This window comes from Notamacropus eugenii, chromosome 2 (assembly GCF_028372415.1).
Source record: "Notamacropus eugenii isolate mMacEug1 chromosome 2, mMacEug1.pri_v2, whole genome shotgun sequence".
NCBI classification, from domain to species: Eukaryota; Metazoa; Chordata; class Mammalia; order Diprotodontia; family Macropodidae; genus Notamacropus; species Notamacropus eugenii.
Window position 1 is genome coordinate 39,631,552 of NC_092873.1, and position 22,301 is coordinate 39,653,852.

The 22,301-nt window shown below is 50.6% G+C and overlaps 1 protein-coding gene across 5 annotated transcripts in view; it reads right to left on the minus strand.

Moving 5' to 3' along the window:
• Positions 1-1,907: 1,907 nt before the first annotated feature.
• Positions 1,908-22,301, minus strand: part of SLC43A2 (solute carrier family 43 member 2) — a 50,011-nt gene continuing 29,617 nt past the window's right edge. For 3 of the 5 annotated variants that reach the window (XM_072639933.1, XM_072639930.1, XM_072639932.1), the window contains exons 6-14: positions 17,983-18,075; positions 16,467-16,600; positions 16,165-16,367; positions 15,310-15,456; positions 11,785-11,923; positions 10,619-10,748; positions 6,487-6,560; positions 4,527-4,650; positions 1,908-3,504 (exon numbers count right to left, since the gene is read on the minus strand). In XM_072639933.1, coding sequence (XP_072496034.1) covers positions 3,343-3,504; positions 4,527-4,650; positions 6,487-6,560; positions 10,619-10,748; positions 11,785-11,923; positions 15,310-15,456; positions 16,165-16,367; positions 16,467-16,600; positions 17,983-18,075 — 1,206 coding nt within the window. In that variant the 3' untranslated portion in view covers positions 1,908-3,342. The remainder of the gene's footprint in view (positions 3,505-4,526; positions 4,651-6,486; positions 6,561-10,618; positions 10,749-11,784; positions 11,924-15,309; positions 15,457-16,164; positions 16,368-16,466; positions 16,601-17,982; positions 18,076-22,301) is intronic. The other 2 variants (XM_072639935.1, XM_072639934.1) reach the window with 1 other exon arrangement.

Below are 22,301 nucleotides of genomic sequence, written 5' to 3' on the forward strand. Positions count from 1 at the left end.
ATTTCAAGGATTGCATTTGGTTTCTTGGTCTCATAAGCCTTAAAGATTCCATGAAAAGTCAACCCCAATCCCCAAACAAAACACATAAGATATATGCAGACCAACAAAGTCCCAGGAACTTAGGAATTCCATAACAATATTTTGCAACCCAAAAAACCAAAACTACAGTCTAACAAAGGCTCTTCCTTTTGCAAACCTCATTCAGAATAAAGTGTCCTCTTAAAAAAAAAAGGAACTGCCTTGGAAAATAAGAGAGAATGTGTGCATCAATTAGGAAGCATATAAATAAATCCAATCTGAATTTGTTACAGGGTAGGCCCCCTCCTCCCCGCACCCCCTGCCCCGCTCCCCTCCTTGAATCAATGCTGTGACTGGCTGAGCTGCCACCACCAGCACGCTCCAGATATCAGCAGTTTTGATTGGTTTTTACTACTGTTAGATAGTAAGATGCTGATGGTCAGACAGCTGAGTACAGATCATAAACTCAGAGCCAGAAGGGACTCTAGAATCCATCTGGTCTAACCTCTCATTTTAGGGACAAAGAAAAAAACAGCACAAAAAGCATCCTGAAGCTCAGATAAGTGATTTAACTAATGACATTCACATTAGTAAAAATTCAAACTCGCTTTCTCTAGTTCCAAATTCAACATCATTTCCACCACACCAGGACATAAGAAAAGGGCCATGATAACAATCTAAGATGTTAGGTGGCTCTTGCTACCTGGGGCAAAGTCCTGGGCACATCAAATTCTGTGACTTGTCTGTGCTAGGTCTTAAAGCACATGGGTGAATGTTGGCTTCGTGATCTCTCCTCTCCAACAGGTGCCTCCACCCTTACAAGTAAATATCTTCTCACTTGTTGGAAGCAATTGGGTGGTACAGTGGTTAGAGACCTGGACTTGGAGTCTGGATGGTCTGAGTTCAAAGTTTACCTCCTACCCTTCCTAGGTGTTTGACCCTAGGCAAGTCACTTAAAACCTCTTCTGTTCCTCAGTTTGCTCATCTGTAAAACTGGGGGGTGGACTTCCCAGTTCCTGAGTGGCTCTCTAAATCCACAGTCCCATGGCTCTTCGGGAGGCCCTCTATTTCTCTAACATGTACCATCGGGTTACTTTTTTTTTACTCCCCTCTCTCCCTTCCCTCCCCCTTAACCACAACAAAGTTCCTCCCCAGACCTTCACATTCTGATTCTAGACCTGCATTCCTGTTTCCACAGTCAGCAGCCCCTCAGACATCCAGAAGGGAATCAATTTATCTAATCCAATTACCTATTTTTCTACCAACGAAAAAAAAAGAAGGCAGTCCAGAGAACTGAGTGATTGTCTGAGGTCCCACAGCTGCTTAGAGGCAGAGCTGGGATTAGATCCTGGCTCTTTAGATTCCACCAAGGTGGGTACTTCTTTCCGCTATTGCTTACTGCTTCTCAAGTTCCTAGGCCTAGACTACAGATCCAAGATGCATTTAACTCACAAGTCACCTCCAGTCTTTCTGATCAATGGTGGAAACCCACAGAGGAAGAGAGAGGAACCTAAATGACCCATTTCCCTGGAGTGCTCAAGGACCTGAGGGGACCCAAGGCTTGCATAGGCTGCCAAAATGGCCTGGTTCTGACCTGACTCTGTTAGCTTCAGATCATCTGGGCTAGGCTTGGGCCTGTAGCTGGGCAGCCACCATCTGTACCTGGCCTCCACCCCTTCCAGCCAGGCAGGGATGTGTGGCGTGGGAAGGCAGGGCTGGGGCACTGTCAGGCAGGCAGTCTGGATAAGCACGGACAGGTAAAGAGGACATTGGAATCTGTGGGTCATCCAGGAGGGAATCAGGCATTCTGAGATCTCCAATTTTCTATCCCAAGCCCCAAACTTCCACATCCAGTGTCACTGGCATATACAAACACAAGTTTCCTTAACTACAAGGAAGATAGATTTATTGCTTTATAATAAAAAAAAAGATTAAGAAAACTTTAAAATAAGACAAAAAAAATCCCAAGCCCATACCACTTTTAGACCTACTAGGAAGCCTCAAGAAAGTCCTTTTAAAAACAGGTAGCAACTGATGGTGCAGCAGGTGAGCACACTGAGGCCACATTCTGCCTGCTCCCCACCTCCCCACTGCCCAGCTGGAGCAGGGACTGGAGGGGAGGGCTAGGCCAGGAGAGGCCCCTGCATCACATAAAGGGCCAGTCTGACTTTGGGAAAGCCTGACGCCAGAGGGCGCTGTGGACCTGTAGCTGCATCACTCAATCTCAGCCAGATCAGCCCAGGGGCTCTGGTCCTAGGCCCACACCACCACAATTCTGATATCCAAACACATGACTCTTCCCTGTTCCCCCAAGGAATCTGGGGTCCAGCAGGCACCCTCCCTTCATTCTCCTCCCCTGTTCTCCCAAAATGCCACCCAGGCTGCAAACGGACCCTGTCCAGGACTGCCCCCACCCACCCAGCTGCCCTCTGAGGAAGAGGGTGATGACTGTCAGAACTCCAAGGCTCCCTCTAAAGTCTTGCCTCCTGTCCCCTGACCTCTGCCCTAGTCTCAGAGCAAGGCCACTCCCTCTGTCCTGGCCAGCAATATGCAGGTGACAGGGGTCCCACATGCACAGAAGAGCAGAGACTCTGCAGGGCAGGGACGTGGGGCAAGAGACAATCCCGAGGGGGCTAGCACCAACAATGACAAGAGGGTCCTTCCTTCCTCAGACAGCTTTCTTGAGGGATGGCCATCCCGGGTGCCATCAGGCCAGCAAGTGTGTGCCTCTGGGTCTGAACGGAGTAGACCCTCCACTTTGTGGGTAGACTGTCTCTGCTGGCATGCAACAGATGGAGCACTGGGGCTGGTTCATGGGGGAAGGGAGGACAGCTTCCTTCCTCGAATCCGGTGAATGAGGTGCTACCCAAATCTCAGGAAAGGAGACCCACTGGGCATCGGAGTGTGGTGCCAACCCCACAGTATCATCCTGGTCAGTCTGTCGTGGCAGACAGACTGGTCCTCCAAGAGCACAGGGATGGAGCTGGAAGGAGGGCAGTGGGTAGTACCAACTTCATCGGGGAACCAGCTCCTCAGCAGCTTGGGCCAGAAAGATCAGGTGGACCCACCCTAACAAGGAGGAGGCAATCAGTCCAGTACCACATGCTGCTGTCTCAAGCCCTCAGCATCCATCCTATCCCCTCCAGCTCCTGGTGAGGACCACAGGGCCCAAAAGCTGAGATGCAAACCCAGCTTCTGATGGAGAATTCCAAGAATGCCAGAGTGGAGGGGGCAAGGTCAGGCCAGGGGGCCAAAGGCAGCCATGGTCAAAGTGGGGGAAGAGCATGTGGAGTGATGTGGGGGGAGGACCACTGTAGCTGCTGCCTACACGAAGGCCTCCTGATTGGGGGTACCATTGATCTTGAGGAAAAGCTTCTCATCCTCCCTCTTCTGGTCCAGCTGCCTCTGCAGCTGTCGCCGGTAGAAGATCAGATAAAGAGGCAGGCAGAAGCCCAGTAGGCTCACCCCGAGGAGGCCCATGTTGACCTGGGGAGGAGGGAATGAAGGAGGGGGGACTCAGGCACCTAGGGCCTTTCTAGGTCAGGCCCAAGGCTGCCTGGAGACTTTCTCCTGTCTCCCAGAAGAGCTGAGCTCCATAGCCAAACAAGAGGGAGAGCACATGGACTCTGGAATCTGAGGAGCTGGATTCAAATTCCACCTTGGACGTTTGTTACGTTTGACCTTGGTCAAGTCACTGGACCTTAGTTTCCTCATCTGTAAAATGAGGGAGCTGGACTAGCAAAGATTTCTAACCTGGGGTCTGTGAACTTGTCATTATCAATCTGGTGATCACTGTTGGATGCCTTTGAAGTGCTAGGTGTTTTATTATACACATTAAAAAAGCTTCTTTTGAGCCTCGCCAGACTGCCCCAACATGTTTCTGAGGTTCCTTCTATTTCAAGGCCACTGGGCCGCTGGTAAATGTTTAACACCCTGCTCTTGGGAAAAGTCTATGAACCAATCCTTGACGTTTCATTTACATTCTTACTATCTTATCCATCTCTTTTTCTTAAACTGAGACAATCCACAAAACAAATCAAACCCTGATTTGTAACATCTGCCAAATCCCAAGGGGTAAATGCTCATACTGAAAATTTAACCATCGGCTCTCACAAGCCTCCATGCTGAGCTAGCCCTAGCACACTCCTGCTTCCGAGAAGTTTGAGAATCCTGACCACAGCTTTAGAGTGGGAAAACCCTTCTGATCCTGCCCAGTAAAACCTCTTGATCTCTATGGACATGGAATGGAGGCTCAGGAAGGATCAATGACTTGCTCAAAGTCCCATGTGGAATAAAGAGTAGGGACGGAATTCAATCCAGGTCCTCTAGTTCCAAAGTCCTATTCACTGAACCCCACTCCATCCCAAAGTGCTCGCCTCCCCCCTTCTAAATGGTTTCTTGAGAGAGTGCTAATGTCACATAGATCTGGGAGGTGGAAGCCCCCTACCCCGCCTTGGTCACAGGGAGGGGGATGGGCTGTGAGCCTGCCTGCCCCAGCCTCCACTTACCCAAAACGGGTCTCCCTGAAGGGGCCCCATCATTGCCACAAACAAAGGCTGCTGCAGGAGAGCGAAGAGCGCACTGACCAGGGACTGGAGGCCCGTCAAGCTGCCAAACTGGGTAGAGGGGTACCTGCCCAGAGAGACAGAAATCCTGTCACTGAGGTGCAGCCTCCCCTCTGGGCAGAAGCCATGGATCTGACTAGAAGGAGCCTTCAAAACCCGTGAATTCAACAGCCTCATTTAATAGAAGAGGAAACTGAGGCAAACAAGGTCATAGCTACAAATGCCTCAGGTGGGATTTGAACTTGGGTCTTTCTGACTCCAGACCATTGTTCTACCCACTGGGTTCCCTTGGGGACTCTTAGGCAAAGGTTCTGTAGCCATTCTATCAGATTCACAGTCCTCTTCTCAGTGCCTTGGAGACAAGCTCCAATGAACCAATGAGCCCTCCTCCTTGAGGGGCTAGGGAAGGGTCCCCAGAGAGTATCACATCCTGCTGAGCCTCCCAGGTCTGGCCTCTTTGGGTTCTAAACTGATAACTGCTGGAGATGGATTCAGAGTGTGTGTGTGTGTGTGTGTGTGTGTGTGTGTGTCTCTGTGTGTGTCTCTGTGTGTGTGTGTGTGTGTGTGTGTATTCCTGAGCATGCCCTCAGCATATTCCCACAAGAGCTCTTGGTCCCTGGGGACATAAACAGCCAGTCTAGAGGCCAAGTGGTGAGTGTCTGGGGGGGGGGAGGGGAGAGGGATTCTGGGGACTGGCAGATCCTACTGAAAAGGATTTCATAACACCAACACTCCTGGAAAATAATCTGAGGAGTATGTTCAAGCTGTGGCCTAGTCTTCCCGGAGCCTGCATCCAAGGGAAGGTTGTGTAATCGCAGACCCATGGTGATACTGCCAGGCTCAGGGTTGAGCCCTGGGCAGCAGCCACCTCACCAAGGCTTGGCCCCCATGATGGGCAGCCCTGGGCTCGATCCTGCCTCAGGGGGCCCAGAGGGGTAGGGAGTTATCTCTCCAGGCAGAGCCTTGAAAAAGGCAAGATTTCTATTCCCCCCATACACACACATACATATGTATCCCCCCACTACCCCCTACCCATCTCCCCTCACATCATCCACACATACTATCTACACACCCCAAATACACATACATTCTATGCTCCACCTACCCCTACCACACACACACACACACACACACACACACACACACACACACACACACTTATACCATTCCTCACATCATCCACCCACACACACACACACAAACCTCCACCCAACACATATCACACATATACACCCTAAGAAGAAGATAAACTGGGAATAAGCTACCCCTGTCCCCAGAAGCCAGAGTCCCACGTCGAGGACATGACATCCTAAGAGTCTGGGGACTAAGCAAGGGCTGGGCCACAGAGGTGGGGGGGGGGGAGCCATGATCGAGGCTCCAAATGATTGGCGTCACTTCTTGAACAGCTACAGGGCCTACTCTAGCTGGGGCCTGACATGTCTCTGACCTCCAGGACACCACACTCTCTGGGCAGCCTGGGAGGGGGTTTCTGGATGTACTCTGCATTCAAGTATCCACACTGCAGCAACCAATTTGAATCTTTAAAACTGACCCAGCTTCTCCTGTGGGGATGGCTGGGTGCCCCCGGGCCTCGCCTCTCATGCTCCCCTTCCTCGTTCCAGGGTCAGCCCCGAGGCGGATGGCCAAGGAACGTGATGCAGTCACAGGCCCTGGAGAGAGCTCATGACCTGGTTTGCACGCCTGTGGCTCAGAAGCATCTAATTCTCCTTCAAATCACCTTTCCCACCGATTTTATTGCTTGTCACTCTGCTTCCTGGAGCGAAACAAACATATCTCAAAGGAAGCCAGGCCCATCTATGGGGGAAGAGTCACAGACTGGCTCTGAAGAACTCTGACTTCACCCTGACCCTTCTCCCCTTCAGCCCAGAGAGCACCAACTTACACAGCAGCATAGAGACCCCCGACGGCAGAGTGGATAAAGCCCCGAACGATTGTGTGCAGGATGAAGGAGAGAATCTGTGGAAAGAGCAGGAGATGAGTGTTCATGGACAGTCTGGTCCCTCGGCTCTCCTCGGACAGCAGGACTGGGACATTCCCCGGGCATCTCCCACATGCTAGGCCCAAGCAATCAAGTAGCATTTATGAAGTGCCTACTATGTGCCAGGCACCGGGAGGATACCAATACAAAGAGTGAAATCGTCCCACTCACAAAAGCCCCAGACAGAACTCCCCACCCATCCCCACAAACGAAGCTTTCCTTTTACAAAGATAATGATATCCCTCTGGCCCCCCCAGGTTCAAAACCTGTCCCTCAGAGATCACATCCAATGAGGGGCCCAGTCCTGTCAATGCTACTGCCTTACTCCCTCTGGTACCTGCCCCTGCTCTACTTCATGTCCTCACTGCCTTCTTCCCAGGATGTTCAAACAGACTCCTAACTGGCTCCCTAACCTCCAGTCTCCTCTTCCTTCAATTTGTCCTCCACACAGCTTCCAGAACACCTAAAACCTAGATCTGATGGTCACTTTGTATTGGCTTTAACATGAAGTTCAGAGTCTCTGTTTGGCACTTAAATCATCTTTCCAAAGCAAGCTCACAAAATCCTCATTCTCACCAAATGGCCTACTTGTAGCTCCCTGAATACAGCCCCCCATCTCCCCCTTATGTACTTTTGCCCAGGCTGTGCCCGGAAACGGCCTCAGCATATACTCCTTCCTCACCTCTGGCTTCTTCAAGCCTCGGCTCAAGGCCTCTTTTCAGAGGCTGTTCCTAATCCCCCTACCTTACCCAATTACTTTTTCTATATTTTGTATCCATTTACTTATCTGTGTATGTGTTGCTGGGCCTGCCCTCCCCAAATGACTTTGTATTTCACAATACTTATCAGCATATATGTCGTCTTCCCCCCAGCAGAATGTAAACTCCTGGGTTTTGTTGGAATTTCCAGCACCCAGCACAGTGGGTAACACTGAGTAGGTGTTTGGTATATACTTAATGAATGAATGAATGGCCAGGTGTGGTCCCAGGCATGCCACTCTGTGGTGATACCATTGCTGTCTGCTACTGATTGAACCCTGGGTGCAAGGACTTATGAGAAAGAAAGTGGGGACTCCCCTCTATACTGTCTTTACAGTTTGAGGCAACAGCAGGGACACCTAATTCCAACTAGGAGAAGTATTGGGTCAGCTCTCTGGGAGAAAAGTCCTCATCCCTCAGATTGAGAGTCCTACAGACCCCAAGTAGAGCCAGGCCCCTCTCCTCCAGCACTCCTGGTGCCATAGGAAAAGGCCTGGATTAAAGTTCTGACTCATCAACACTGGCTTTTGAGTAACTCAGGTGAGGCAGGGAGTTTCCAGGGGGCCACCAAAGCAGCAGTTGGGGTGAGTGGACAGGGACTGGCCTGTGACCCATTGTAGCCATCTGGCCAATCAAGAAATTGCTTACGCTCCAAGAGCCCCCCAGGAAATCCCCAAGGCTCTAACAGATGCCTTGATTAACAAATAATCATGGCTGTTACAATTAAGGTGCCAATTTGCATCAGTGAAGGACATTTCTACACTGGGAGTTACCCATGATGATGAAATCACCTAGAATACCCCCCCAATTAAATAAAATAAAACAAAGCAAAACATAAAATATCTGAACTACTTTTAAACTGAGTGTTGTGAAGCTCAAATCAACCAATCATTTAATTCAGTGCCTACTACGCTCCAGCAGGCACCGTTTGAATACACAGGCAGAAGGGCAAGTGTCCGCCTTCAAGAAGCTCCCATTCCACCACGGGACCACTGCAGATGAAATCAGTGATGTGGAACCCAGGGCAAACTGCGGAGCATCAGACAGGTGGGAATGAGTGTGAATTAGGCTCTCTCCAGGTGCTCAGCCCAGCCCTGCTCTGCCACCCAGCCTCAGAAGGATCTCGGCAGTGGCTGCCCACCCCGGCCCCCTCTGTCTGTCTGGCTGCGGGTGCCGCCCCACTGGTCAGCCCCACACTGGGCCAGTATGCTGGCCAGCTCCTGTGGACAACTGCCCAGGGGCCTCTTAGTTGAAGAGCTTTGTTTGCGAAGGCCGAGCATTCTGAAGCTTTCTTTGCAAACAGCCAGCAGGCCCACATCTAGTCCAGCAGCCAGGACCTGTTCCCAGGAATGTGGGGGCTGGAGGAGCCTAGCTCAGCCTGCCCTTTGTCAAGCCAAACAAACACACACAGATACACACAGATACACACACAAAGACACACACAGACAGACACACAGACACACAGACACACACACAGACACACAGACACAGACACACACAGACACACACAGACACACACAGACACACACACAGACACACACAGACACAGACAGACACAGACAGACAGACAGACAGACACACACACACAGACACACAGACACACACAGACACACACAGACACACACACAGACACACACAGACACACAGACACACACAGACACACACAGACACACACACAGACACACACACAGACACACAGACAGACACAGACACACACACATACACACACACACACCCCTGAAGAGCTGCTTCTGGAGGTAACACTCCATCAATGACAAGAGCGAAGGTGGGGACCAGAGAGCCCAGGCCCAGCCACGAGGGCCCAGGATGCCTACGCCCCTCTGCTAGACATTCTGTAAACCTGGGAGTTTATCCAGAATGAGCCAGGCCTTTGTCTTCCCTTCTCCTACCTCTGCCCTCTGGGGCAGAGTGAGGGCAGCACCGTCCTCCCAGCCCCCACGTCTGCCATCTCACTGTCCTCCCTGGCTCCTCACATCATCCCTTCTGCCACCAGGTCTCACTGTCTGGTCCCTTCTCTCCCACACATCTTCCTCAAATGAAGTCTCCCCACAGTACTCTATCCTTTGCTTGACAGCCAAAGCAATTTTCCTAAAGTTCAGGTCTGATGCGGTCACTACTCTGCTCAATAATATGCAGGGGCTCCCAATTTCTTCCAGGATCACAGCAGACCCCCCCCCCCGAGAAATCCCCTCACAGCCTGGCTCTCACCACACTTGTCTCCATCACTCACTCTACAGTCTAAGCACAAATCTAGCCTTCCTGCTGTTCTTACACATATCATTCTGCCTCCAGTTTCTGGGCCTTTGCATTGGCTGTGCCCTCCAACCCTCACTCCTTCCTTACTTCTTAGAATTCCTAGTTTCCTTCCAAGCTCAGCTCAAACCCGGCCTCCTATACAAGGCTGTTCCTGATCCCCAAAGCGGTCAGTTCCTCCCTGCCTTCTATTTATTTTCTACCCAGTACGCAGCAGAATGTCCCAAACATCTCAGTGCAGGTTTAAGCAGGCTGAAGCCTGCACTAAGATGTTTGGGACACCCTGGATGTTTATACTTATCCATATGGTCTGCCCCTCCTAGAGGGCAGGGCCTGTTTAATTCAGGTCTTTTTATCTTTGGTGCCCAGCATGGGGCACTTAATAAATGCTTGTTGGCTGTGGAACTTTCTGGCCCTGGACAACCATTAACTCAAAGGTTAGACCCTACTCTTGGTACCCCACCACCCCGGCCCTGAGCACCATCACTGAAATGTCCTCAGTGCCGAGCGGTGTGCACTCTCCCCTTTTTATCTTTTGTGACAAGGGATGGGGGGGAGGATAGATTTGGAAATTAAGGTGATACAAAACCTAAGTATATCAATAATTGTTTTTTAAAGAATGAAACCTCATCAGAGCAGAGGGTTCAAGTAGGAAGGGGAACGTTCTTTCCAGCACATTCCCCCCTGGGGGCAAAACACTCTCTAGCACCTCAATGTGAGGAGGGCCAGAAAGACTCCACTAAAGTAATGGAGCTGAGCAGGCCTCTCCTGCTGCTACAGTGACCAGAACCAGGACACGAGGGCACTGCAGCACGCCTGCCCTCCACAGCCACATCACAGAGGGTAGGGGTCCTTTCTGGACCCTGAAATTCAAAAGCCTGGGCAGACCCCTTAGGGGTGGTGGTATCATGCAGCAGATGGACAGCCCTGTGTTGGGAGAGGCCCACTGTGGTTCCAGAACCCCTCTGCCCTGTTGAGTCTCCACTTGGGAAATCTCTTCCTACCTGCAGAGGCAGATTGTGAATGAGACAGGTGACTCCGAACCCCAGCAGCAGGAGGTTGGTAAACGCAAAAGCCCTCATGGCATTGGTGATCTTCTGAATCTGGCGATCCCGCTTCTTCTTTTTCTCCCCTCTGCAGAGAAGCACAGACAATGGTGCTAGGGGCTGCTACTGTGGGTTTGGGATCCTCCTGATATAGGCTCAGGACTAACCAGCACACCTGCTTCAGGGAGTCTCTCTAGGCTGAGCCATCATGAAGGACATGCCAAGCTCTACCATTTCTCATGGCCTCTCAGACACTCACATGGGAAGAGCTCTGAGGAGTGGAGAGCAGTTACTTATTCACTCATGCTATGAACTAGGGAGTCACTGTTTGAAGATTTAGATTTGCAAAGGACCTTCGGGATCATTTGGTCTGACCTTTCTCTTTACAGATGAGGAAACTGAGGCCCATAAGGCTAAGTAACTTGTCCAAGGCCATTCAGCTGGTAAGTGAATCAGGATTCCAACCCAAGTCCTCTGACTCCAAATCCATTTCTCTTCCCACTTGCTAGCTCCCACAGGGTGGAAGGGAAGCGAGAGGCTGGATCATGGGTAGAGAAGTGGGCACAACAATGGTAGGGAACAAGGACAAGACCCCATTGGTTTTTACCTCTTCTAGCCCTTCTGGGAAGCTACAAAGAAAGAGCATCACTGAACGGCTGAAATTTCCCATTTTCCCATCAATCTTCTCCTGTTGTTAGTGTGTGGGAGGAAAAGAGCTCTGAATCTGGAATCAGAGGAGGAGTTCAATTCCCAGTTCTCACTAACTGTGTGACTCTGAACAGGTGGGTCTGCCTCTCTGGGCCCCTCATTTTGATTTCTGAGGGTTCCTTTCAACTCTAAACCTGTAACTCTAAGGAGAAGCCCAACAGCTAGTGAAGCGGAAGCAGGAGGGTATGGGAAGGGTGTCCAACAGTGAGCCAGCAGGATATTCTGGGTAGGATCACGGAGTCTGCCGTAGGGAGCTTCCCGCAGAAGTCATCAGGCATGCCTCATGGGGACCCATTCCGGGGAGAGCTGTCCCATGGGGGCTGGCTCCAGGGACCTGCTCCAGGGCCAGGTCAGCTCCAAACAGGCTTCGCCTCCTCCCCCACCCCTGACCCTCGGCTCTCCTACAGTCCACGTACTGTTCGCCATCCTTCTCCTCAGCCTCTTCAGAGCCATCGTCACATTCCTTCAGCCTCCAGTCCATGATATATCCAATAACAGGGGCCGTCAAGAGACAGAGCAGCTGCAGCCCACCAAAGATGGATGTGTAAAGACCCACTGGGGAGAGAGAGAGACAGCCCCTATTAGAAAAGCTACTTCCTACACAACAGACACTGGGCTGGGCAGGGTCATGGACTGCTGGCCCACCTCAGATGCGACTTGTCATTGCAGAGGAATCCAGAAGTTTCTGGTATCAAAGCTACTGGATTTTCTACTCCCAAGCCCCTAGGAAGTCAAGATGCTTTACTTGCTTACGCTAGGAACCCTAGAAAGGCCATCCAGATTTCAAATGAACTACAAAATGCTTATCTCCCAGACAATGGAAAAAGGTTCCAAGTGTGCGATGAGTAACTTTCATCCGAATCTCAGTTTTACACTCACTGCCCATAGAACCTTCAGGGAATCCCCTTCTTTCCTTCTATGGAAAGAATGGATCAGCCTAGGTGATCCGGAACATCTGTTCTGGTTCCAAATCCCATGACCTCATAAGCAATTTTTTTAAATGATAAATGTTTATGCTCCAAAAAGCAGCAAAATCCTCCCCTAGTTTTCATCAACAGGCCACCACGTGTCCTGCCAGACACCCTGGGCATCTTGGTTGGCTTTATCAAACTGCTTTATTCTTTGTGATGATGGATGGCTCTCCCTGGCAGGGAGTGACTGGAGAGGGAGATGTTTGGAAATGTAGGTGATTTAAAAACAAAAGACATCAGAGCAAATACAAATTTTAAAATAAAAATAAAATTCCACATCCAGAATGCTACCAGGAGCAGACAACTCACAGGGACTCTGAGTCTCAGAATGTTTAAAACATCCACTTTAGTGGCCTGCCCTTGGTCCCCTCACCCCAATACACACCCACACTGATAAAGCCAAGAGTTGGCAGGCAGGAGAGGTAAGAGGCAGGGAATGATCTTGAACATGGTGGACTTTTCTGATGAGGAGATTGTCAGGGAGGAAGGAATGGGTGGAAAGCCATCCCACTTACCTGTAGCCATCACTGCATCAAGGGAGCAAAGGGAGAAAAGCAGAAAGGGAAGGAATTAGTAGTAGAAATCTCAGCTTACAGAAAGAGGGGTGGAGATGGGTCAGGTTGGGGCTTGGTGACTCCCTACTGTGCTTCAGGACCTGACCCACAGACAGCTCCCTGCCAGAGCATCAGAGATTCATCTCATCTCCAGCCAGGTCACAGAGGTGCTGGGGGTACATGTACTGGTGAGAGGCAATATGGGCATTTCTCCTGTTTCCCCAGCTGCTGATCCAGACAAACAAGGCCAGGCTCCTACGTCATATGTGTGCTGGTGAATCAGTACAGTGGCTAAGACTCTGATGGAGAAGCAACAAGGGGAAGTGAGAATGGGGGCCGCCTCAATCAGAAGACTGCTGAAATGCAAGCTTAGTCACCCAGAAATCAAAGGCAGGGGAGAAGGGAGGAGGGAGAAGAGGAAGCAGCTTGGGTTACTCTAAGAGCAAGGCATCTGCCAGAGCAAGCCTTCCGCTAGCAGAAAGGGGCCTCTGCACGTCCCTGGCTCACTCATCTTGAAAGTACCACGTCCTGAGAGAAGTGGGATTTCAGTACAAGGCAGAGAAATTCTTATAAGAAATGAGAGAAAATCCAGCGACCTAATCTGAACTCTCATTAAGTAGCCCCAAAGAACAGTTGGTGAAGCACACTTCTCTTCTCATTAGCAAGGTGAGGGGCTAAGGTTACAGAGCTGTGCATACACTGTCAGGTGAGGTTGTTTTGGTTAACTGTGTTGGGGTAGAGGAGGTTGGTTATTATAAGGGGAGAACTTGTTTCCCCTCAGTGGTTGGAATGAGATCAAGAAATGGCATGATATAAAAAAAAAAAGGAAAAATAAAATAAAACAGTGGCCTATCACCCACCATATCCACCACCCACCCACTCATCCCATTAAGGAGCTGGAGTGTACACTTTCTGAAGAGGAAAAAATGTAAACTTCTCTGGGCCTTGAAATGGTTCTCAGCATTTTATAGTGAAAAGCTTGATGTGGAAGTCAGAAGCCATGGCTTCTAGTCCAGCCACTGCTCCCTGGAGAGCTGTGTGACCCCTCCCTCATTGAAAGGCACTGAGAGGCTTGGGCCAGATGAGCTCCAGGGCCCTTTTCAGGTCTAAGAAAATAAAACCCTGTGGGTCCCTTCATATGCCTGGCCAGCCTTCCTCTGCAGGGAGAGCACAGTTCCAGCAGTTTGAAGCAATTAAGGCAATAGGCAGGACTCTAAGATCAAAGATTTAGAGTCAGAAGGGACCACAGAGTCATTTCTGAGATGAGAAAACCAGAGGCTGGGCAGGTAAAGTGACCTGCCCAGGATCATACAGCTAGTGAGCATCTGGGGCAGGATTTGAACATGGGTCTTACTGACTCTAACCACTGTGCCCCCTGGCTGCCTTGACCTTTGAGAAGAATCCTAACAAGGAGGTCACTCCCAGAGTCTCCCTGCGCATGCCCGTCCACCACATCCGGTATGGCCCCGGGTTCTGTCCACTGCAATTTCTTTATGAAACACGTTCCTCTGGACAGCTGCAGCAGACCTCACGCACTGCTTTGTGAAGTCAGGCCCTGGGGTCCGTACATTTAGTCCTGTAAACTTCAGCTAACAAGTCCTGATTGGACCTCTACCTCCTCTGTTATCTAGTTCAGGACTTCCACACACAGGGCAAACAGCAGCTTCAGCTACTCAGCAGTTCCTAGGCTTTGGCCAAGTGATTCTAGGATGGCCAGGCCCTTGGTACACAAGACTGGGTGGAGGCAGACGAGGCTGCCAGACCCAGGAGTGAGATCTCCCTCCAGGAGCTCCCATCTCCTGCTTCCTTAGAGAGTTTCTCAGTGCTGAAGTCCTATTTGGCACCTCTGCTAAGTTCAAGGTCCAAGGAGCCCCTTTTCTCCTGGTCTCTAAGAAACCATCCATTCCTTCCCTCCTGGAAGGAAGAGAGAAAGGGGGGAGGCATGGAGAGAAAGCAAAGAGAGGGAGAGAGAGAGAGAAAGAGAGAGAGAGAGAGAGAGAGAGAGAGAGAGAGAGAGAGACAAACAAAGGAAAAATCTCCCACCTGCACCCACCCCTCGGCATGCTTCCCTAACTCTAGGCAAGACAGAACAAAGCAGGCCAGATTTCATGAGCTGGGGTCCAGTGCCATTCAAACACTCCCCTGGATTTCAACCACTCAATGCCTTGCTGGTTGGTGCCAGCAGCAAGGATTCCAGGTGGTCAGCAGAGCCTGTCTGACAACAGCAAGTTAGAAGGTGCCCCTCCCAGAGTGCAGAGGGAGGCAGGAAGGAGGCATGCCCACCTCTGCCTCAGTGGGTGGTGAGTCAGCAGAACAGGCACCACCTCTAGGCAGGTGGGGGTCGGCTGGGGGAGGGGCTGAGATAGTGGGTGGCAACAACAACAACCCAGGGGTGGTATGTTTCCCTGTGGCCCACCTGCATCCTGGCTGCCGTCGGCAAGAAACTTGAGGATGTTGTTCATGGCGCCCATGTAGAAGATGAGGCGGAGTTGAGTGACACACATGGTGACCAGGCTGAGCAGGAGGATGGGGCTGAACAGGCTGTGGATGAAGGAGGGGGCTGCTGGGGAGAAGTACAGAGAAGGTCAGAGGGGAGGCTGTCCAGGGCCTGGCATTGGCCTGGCAGGACTGGAGGGAGAGACAACACAGATATGGGCACCCAGGAGGATGGGGTTGGAGGTGGGGGCTGCCTCTGCCTAAGGAATGCCAACACCTTGAGAGGAGGGACCATCTGGGGTTCCTGCGTACTGCACCCAGAAAGAGCTTCATAAGTGTTGGCTGGACCAGCTTCTATAGCTAAAGTTAAAGCTCCAGATTCACTGCCCTGCCCCCAGCCTTAAAAAAATGGGGCCTGGGGCCCAAGAAGGGCCCCAACAAATGTCAGCCTGCTCAGAGGACATGTAGGAACAAGGAAGTATGACCCTAACAGGCCTACAGGGAGGATTTATGGATCCATTTCCAGGAAACTCAGCCACAGTAACATGGTTTGGCCCTGAGGTTTCACCCACACAGGGACCTCCCAGCAGGGAAACTCCCTCCACATATCCAGACCCACTACTTGTCTATCCCAGCTATTCGGGCCCACCTGCTCAGTCAGAGAAAAAACTCAGATCTAGGCATCCTTGGCTCACAAGCCACTATACTACCCTGCCTCTTTTGCAGTGGGGGTCAGAGACTCGATTTAAGCTCTGTGTAGTCCTCTCTGGGCCTCAGATGCCTCTGCTCCTCCCCTCTGGCTCTCTCTGCTCCTGCTGTCCAGGGAGCTCAGTACCTGCATTATCAGGCTGACACTTCACCTCCAGGTCGATGGTGGACAGACAGAGCTTGTTGGCCTCCTGCAGGGCTGACTGCTCCTTGGTCTGCTTCATGGAGCTGCCCACACTGAGGCGCCGGCCCACCGTGGTTACCTGCTTGTAGAACTGCTTCCCAGTGATCTTGTGGTCGAAGCCCAGCCAGCTGAACTTTATTTTCACCCTGCACAGGGTCAGTGGGAAAGGAATGAGCCCTGCCACTGTTGCCCCCTGTTCCAAACCCACTGGAAGAGATGAGCCAGCCCCCTCCAGAGTCACTTACGTGTAGTCCATGTCCTCTGGTCCCGGGAAAGGCTCCAGGGGCCAGTTTAAGAAGCAGTTCAGGAAAACGAGCCCAGCACAGCCAGCCCAAACAACCAGGATGACGATGAAGGAGACCCCAAAGTCATAAACCACCTGGGAGAAAGATCAGAGCCACAATGTGGTACGGTGGGTAACGTGCTGGCATTGAAATCAGGAAGACCAGAACTCAAATCTTGCCTCAGACACTGATCAACTGTGTGCCCCTGGGCCAAGTGACAACCTCTCAGCCAGTTTCCTCATCTGTAAAATGGGATCTTAGACTAGATGCCTCTAGATCTAGACCTACAATCCTGTGATCTGAAGCAGAGAAAGCCACTGAAGGCAGCAGGGTAGGTGAAGGAAGACAGAAGGAGAGAGGCAGGAGTCTGGCCACCAGATATTAGATCAGCCAGACCAATGGAGAGGAGCCCCATCTCACAGCCAGAGGCCCCTGTGGCTTCTGGCCTAGGCTAGACACTGTTCTTTTGGAATCTCAGCTTCCTCCTTCATAATATCAGGGATCTGAACCCATGACATTAAAGAACTAATGCCTCTGGCACCCCAGAGCAGGAGCCCATGGAACCCTGAAGGGTGGGCTACTGGGCTCAAGGCTGAGGGCTTGCCCTCCCCTGGGACACCTGGGATTCCAAACCACCAGGACTCAACTGAGCTATGAAGGAGGAGACAGAGAGGGGCCAGAGGCCCAGGAAGCTCCCTTCTTCCATTCCTAACCTCCCCATCTACTTGAAAGAGGGAGGGGTTTTGGTTGCTCCTGCCAAGGAGGAAGGAACAGAGGTGGGGAGAGCTGGGCCAGCAGGGGCCCACGAGGGGCCGCTGCACGGTCTGGGGTTGGTTTGGGGTTGTTTTGGCTTTTTTTGCTCCGTGACTTGGAGTGATGGAGAAGCATTCAAATTCCTGCTCTTGGGGGAAACAGCTGGACCAACTTGGCAGAGGACTCCCCTGGAGCTTAACTCAGAGCTGGCAACATAAGCACCAGGAAAGAAGAGATGAGACCCAGGGCTGGGACCCTCAGAAACACAGCAAAGCCAAGCTGCCCAGTAACTAGGTGTCACATTTCTCACATTCCCCCCTGCCCCCCCCACCCCATCATGGTTATTCCTGCCCTTGCTGTGCTGGTCATAGAGAAAGAGATGTATTCAAATCTTGACTCTTGGCACTTAAAGGTGTATGACCTGGGTAGGTTACTAGACTTCTCTGAGCCTCTGTTTTCTCCTCTATAAAACTGGGGCAATACCCATAATACCTGCCTCAGAAGGCTCCTGTGAGACTCAGGGCAGCTGGCAAACTTTAAAGCCCCATAGGAACATCAGTCTGTTCCCAGGTGTGTGCTGTTGGGCCAGGGCCAGCCCAGCCCAAGGTCTGCTGTTATTTATTTCCTTCTGCAGGGGCCACGGGAGGGGAGCCAAGAGCACACATGTTTGGGCACACCCCCTGCCACGACCCATGCTCCCAGGGATCCCACAGCAAAGCCTCACCTTGACTGCTGGAAAAGTCACTGCGGAAGAGGCGTAAGAGCCGATCATCAGAGCGATGAACGTGGACCGAAGGTCACCAAACATATTGGGCAGCTGGAAAACAGAAGTCGAGCTATGGTTAGGAGGCAAAATAAGCCTCAGGCAGAGGGAAGGAGGCCAGGGAAAGGAGGATCTCCTAGGGAAGGAGGGAGGATGGGCACCATCTCTCACTCATGTCTAAGGATTGTTCCACAGTGGTTCAAGACCCTAGCACAGAAGGACAGCATGAATGCCAGGAGGGAATCACAAGGACCAGGAATCAGAAGAACTGCATTCAAATCCTGGCTTTGATACCCACTAGTTGGGTGATTTAATTTCCCTGGGCCTCAGTTTCTTCATCTGGAAAATGGGGTACAGTGGTCCTTTCACACTGCTTCCCTCATAGGCCTGTTGTGAGGAAAACCCAACTGTACTGTGTCCATCTCCACTGTCCTAAATGGAGCTAACCCAAGAGATGAATAGCCCATTGTGAAGTGAAAGCTTTTCCTTCCCAGACCCCAGTAGTTAGGGGCTGATGGGCTCTCAAGGCTACATGCTGAACTGTTCCCGCTAAGGACCTTGGGACTAGGGCTATACTGAGTCATACGAGAACTCTAAGTACACTAACGGAGGCCTGGAGGCCTCTCTTCAAAGAGAGATAGCTCCTGGGAAAGAATTTATTTGGGCAGGATAGAGCAATAAATGGAAAGGAAAATTAATAAGGACAGTATAATTATGACCAAACTTGACCCCAAAAGAGGGAGGAGAAAAGACATCCCTGTCCCCCAGTGGGCCACTTCCTGCTCTGTCAGGTTCACCCAGACCTAACTGCTAGGCTCAGGGGTGGGGTCATGCCCTACTCTGGGAGAGTGCTACCCAGTTTCCCAGCTAAGAGGTGGGCATGGACAGCCCCCCTTTTCACTCTCTTCTACCTCCCACCCTCCTTCCCTTTCCACTCACACTCTCCTTCCCTCTCCCAGGTAGGAGGCTGTGAGGACTACTGCATATGCTGTCCCACTCAGCTGATGTGACCCTAGGTTTGCTGAACTGCTTCCCCCTCTCATTCTTTGTTATAAGAGATGGTTTACTGGGGAGCAACCAGAGAGATATTTGGAAATGAAGATATTGTAAAAATAAAAGACAGTATTAAAATTGTTTTTAAAGATGACAGGGATAAAGCCAGGAGTTGGGACTTCACACAGGGATTTCGCATGGACAGGGAACTTTCTCATGAGAAGCTTCTCCTAACAGAGGTCATATTTTCTCTGCCTTTTAGTCTTAAAAGAGACATTTAGAGCACTGAGAGGTTGTCAGTCAACTGAAGCCGCTACTATGTGCCAAGCACTGGACTCAGCCCTGGGGATACAAAGAAAGGCCCTCAGTATGTGTCAGAGATGGAACCTGAACCCAGAACTTCCTAGAAGGAAAAGACAGAGATATACAAAAATATTAGTAGAAGCATTTTTTTTTGTACCAAAGAAATGGAAGCTAAGGGGGTACCCATTGATTTGGGAATGGCCCAACCAGCTGTTATGAATATAATGGAATATTACTATGCTGTAAGAAATGACAAAAAGAGATGGATTCAGAGAAAACTGCAAGGACATCTATGAACTGAGGCAGAAGAAAATGAGAATAGCCAGAAAGAACATTTATATGATGATCATAAGAACAGAAAGGAAAATAACTTTGAAAGAATTTATAACTCATTAATTCAATGACCAAGTGTGCCTTCTACCTCCTGGCTGAGGGCCTTGGGGTGCAGAATGAGACACATTTTCAGATGTGGCTGATGTGTGGAAATGTTTTCTTTGACATACTTATCTGTTACACTCTCTGGGTGGGGGAGGGAGGTAATGGGAAGTGACAGAGGAAAACAAGAAATAAACAGCAATAAAGCATTTTAAAAAATACACTGAAGAAAATAACAAGTTCTGAAAGGCCAATGTCATTACTACCTTGTTAAACTTGAAGCACACCTTTAAAGGACAAACTGTAAATCACAGGTTCCTGCTGTAATCTTTTTTATTTTTTGCATACTGGAATATTTGTGTTTGTTGATGATTAGGTTCAAATAAAAAATCATTTTATTAAAAGTGGGGAAAGGCCTCAAATTTGGAAAAATTAGGAACCCCCTGCCAAGACCACAGAAAAAAATGCTTTTGATTTCAGTCCAGCAGAAGGTCTTTGGAGACAGCAACGTCAGCATTTCACAATCCCACAAAGGCTTCCTGACGATCATGGTCAGCTTCCCCTCTTGATTTGTAAAAGTAAGATGGGAAAATTTTCTCACCACCCAGAATGATTCACCCTAGGAGTTAACTTCAAGGACAGGCTGGCTCAGAGTTTTCTAAAAAAATCATCACAGAGACAGGGCAGATCTCCCTTCTTCCACAGGGCACAGGCCCAGCCAGATGCACAACAAGGCTGTGGAGACTGGGAATTTGTCCCAGGGTGCTAACGGTAGGGACACACTTCTCTAATTCAGTGGTCCTGATACTAGCTTTAAAAAGAACACCTTTAGGATGCTTATCATGCTTGTATAAACCTAGAGGTTCAACAGCCTGGGTGTGATGGATATTGGTCAAAGAGAGGGGGACAGAAGGAATTCCTACCCTTTCCTCTATATAAAGACAAACTCTGCCCAAGCTCAGGCTGGCTGGTCTTCTGTTCTATCATGTGTCCATTCTCATCCTGGCACAGGAAACAAGGAAGCCTGGCATCTGCACATTCCCTTCCCCCCAGCATGACCACACATGAATGCCCTCCCTTCTGCATCTTGGCCAAGAGGCTGGCCAAGTGCACTGTGACCAAGCGGTGCTGTCCTGCTGGCAGGTCTGGCTCTAAGCTCTTGTGACTGAACTTGAAGCACAGGGGCTACTCCTGGGTGAATCCCTCCAGTCACCAGGCCCAGCTCTACAGCTCCATCACCAGCTTTCAACAACCAGCTCAAAGTTCAGAGCTCAGCTCTGAATGTCAGGAAGGGGAGAACAGCTCTGGGTATGGGATGCTGTTATGAAAAGGAGCACAGAGAGAGGAGTAATGGAGGAGATCTGGGATCCAGCGGCGCAGCAGGATGACCAGCCAGACATGAGCCCACGTCCGGATGACCAGAGCCTGTGGCACAGTGTCAAGCTCCAAGGGTTTCCTATTACATGTTGGGGGTCCAAGCTGTGCCACATGACTGGAATAAGAAATGGACTCTCTAGGCTTCTTTTTATACCCAATAAGAGATTCATATTGCATCTCTTCAGAGCCAGGAAGACCTGGGTTCAAATCCTGCTTTTGCCCCATCCATACCAGCTGTGTGATCCTGGACAGCTCCCGAAGACAATCCATCCCAAAAAAGGTGCCTACTTGCACTGACAGAGGAAGTTCCTTCATCTGAAGTTTCCTATGCTGGTGTCATTACAGGTCCAGCCCCTGCCCTACCCTGCCACATTCATAGCTAACCAAAGTGTCCCTCCCTAGTGGCCTAATGGCCCAATGATAGTTGCATGTCGGCCCAACACAGGCCCACCCCAAGCACAATCGCCATAGGAGTGTCTGGGACTCCTGCACACAGTCTTGGCCTTCACCTCACAAGGGGCTGGAGAAAAGGGGAGATGGGCCCTAGGACAGAGGTTCCCCCAATGCCTTGTAGTCATCTTGGGCTTCATCTATTCTAGGGCCTCCTTGGACCTGGCGAGAAGGAAGAGATGTGAAGAGTCCCCAACCCTGGGTTTGAATCATAGCTGGACTGTGATCTCCGAGTCTGTCTGTGACCACTCCATACCTAGCAGGGTGGAAGCAGGATGCACCATCCAACCAATCAGAAAGCAGAGCAATGTATGTCATCAACAAAACACATAAAGCAAGAAGACGGGCTTATTGAAGTCAGAGAAAAGGACAACCAGTGGATGACCCATAGGCACCACCTGCATTCTTCCCTGGAGGCACAGGATCTGGGTTCAAATTCCACAACCTCAGGCAAACCTCTAGATCTCCCTAGGCCTCACCTTCTTCATCTGTAGGATTATGGGGTTGGATTAGGTGGTGGCCTCCAAAGCCCCATCCAATTCTATAGCTATGATCCCATGAACCTGTGTAGCCTCAGGAAAGTCCTTGCCCTTTAATTTCTTCTTCTATAAAATGATGAATTTAGACCAGCTCCCTCTGAGGCCCTTCTAGCCCCCAATCTATGGGCATCTAAGCTCCTGGAGTAAAGGACTTACAGCTGATGTCCCACAGTTGATGTAAACTGTGTCTCAGCTTTCTGGCTGCCCCCAAGGCTCCCCTCTCACATTCTGATGATCCCCACA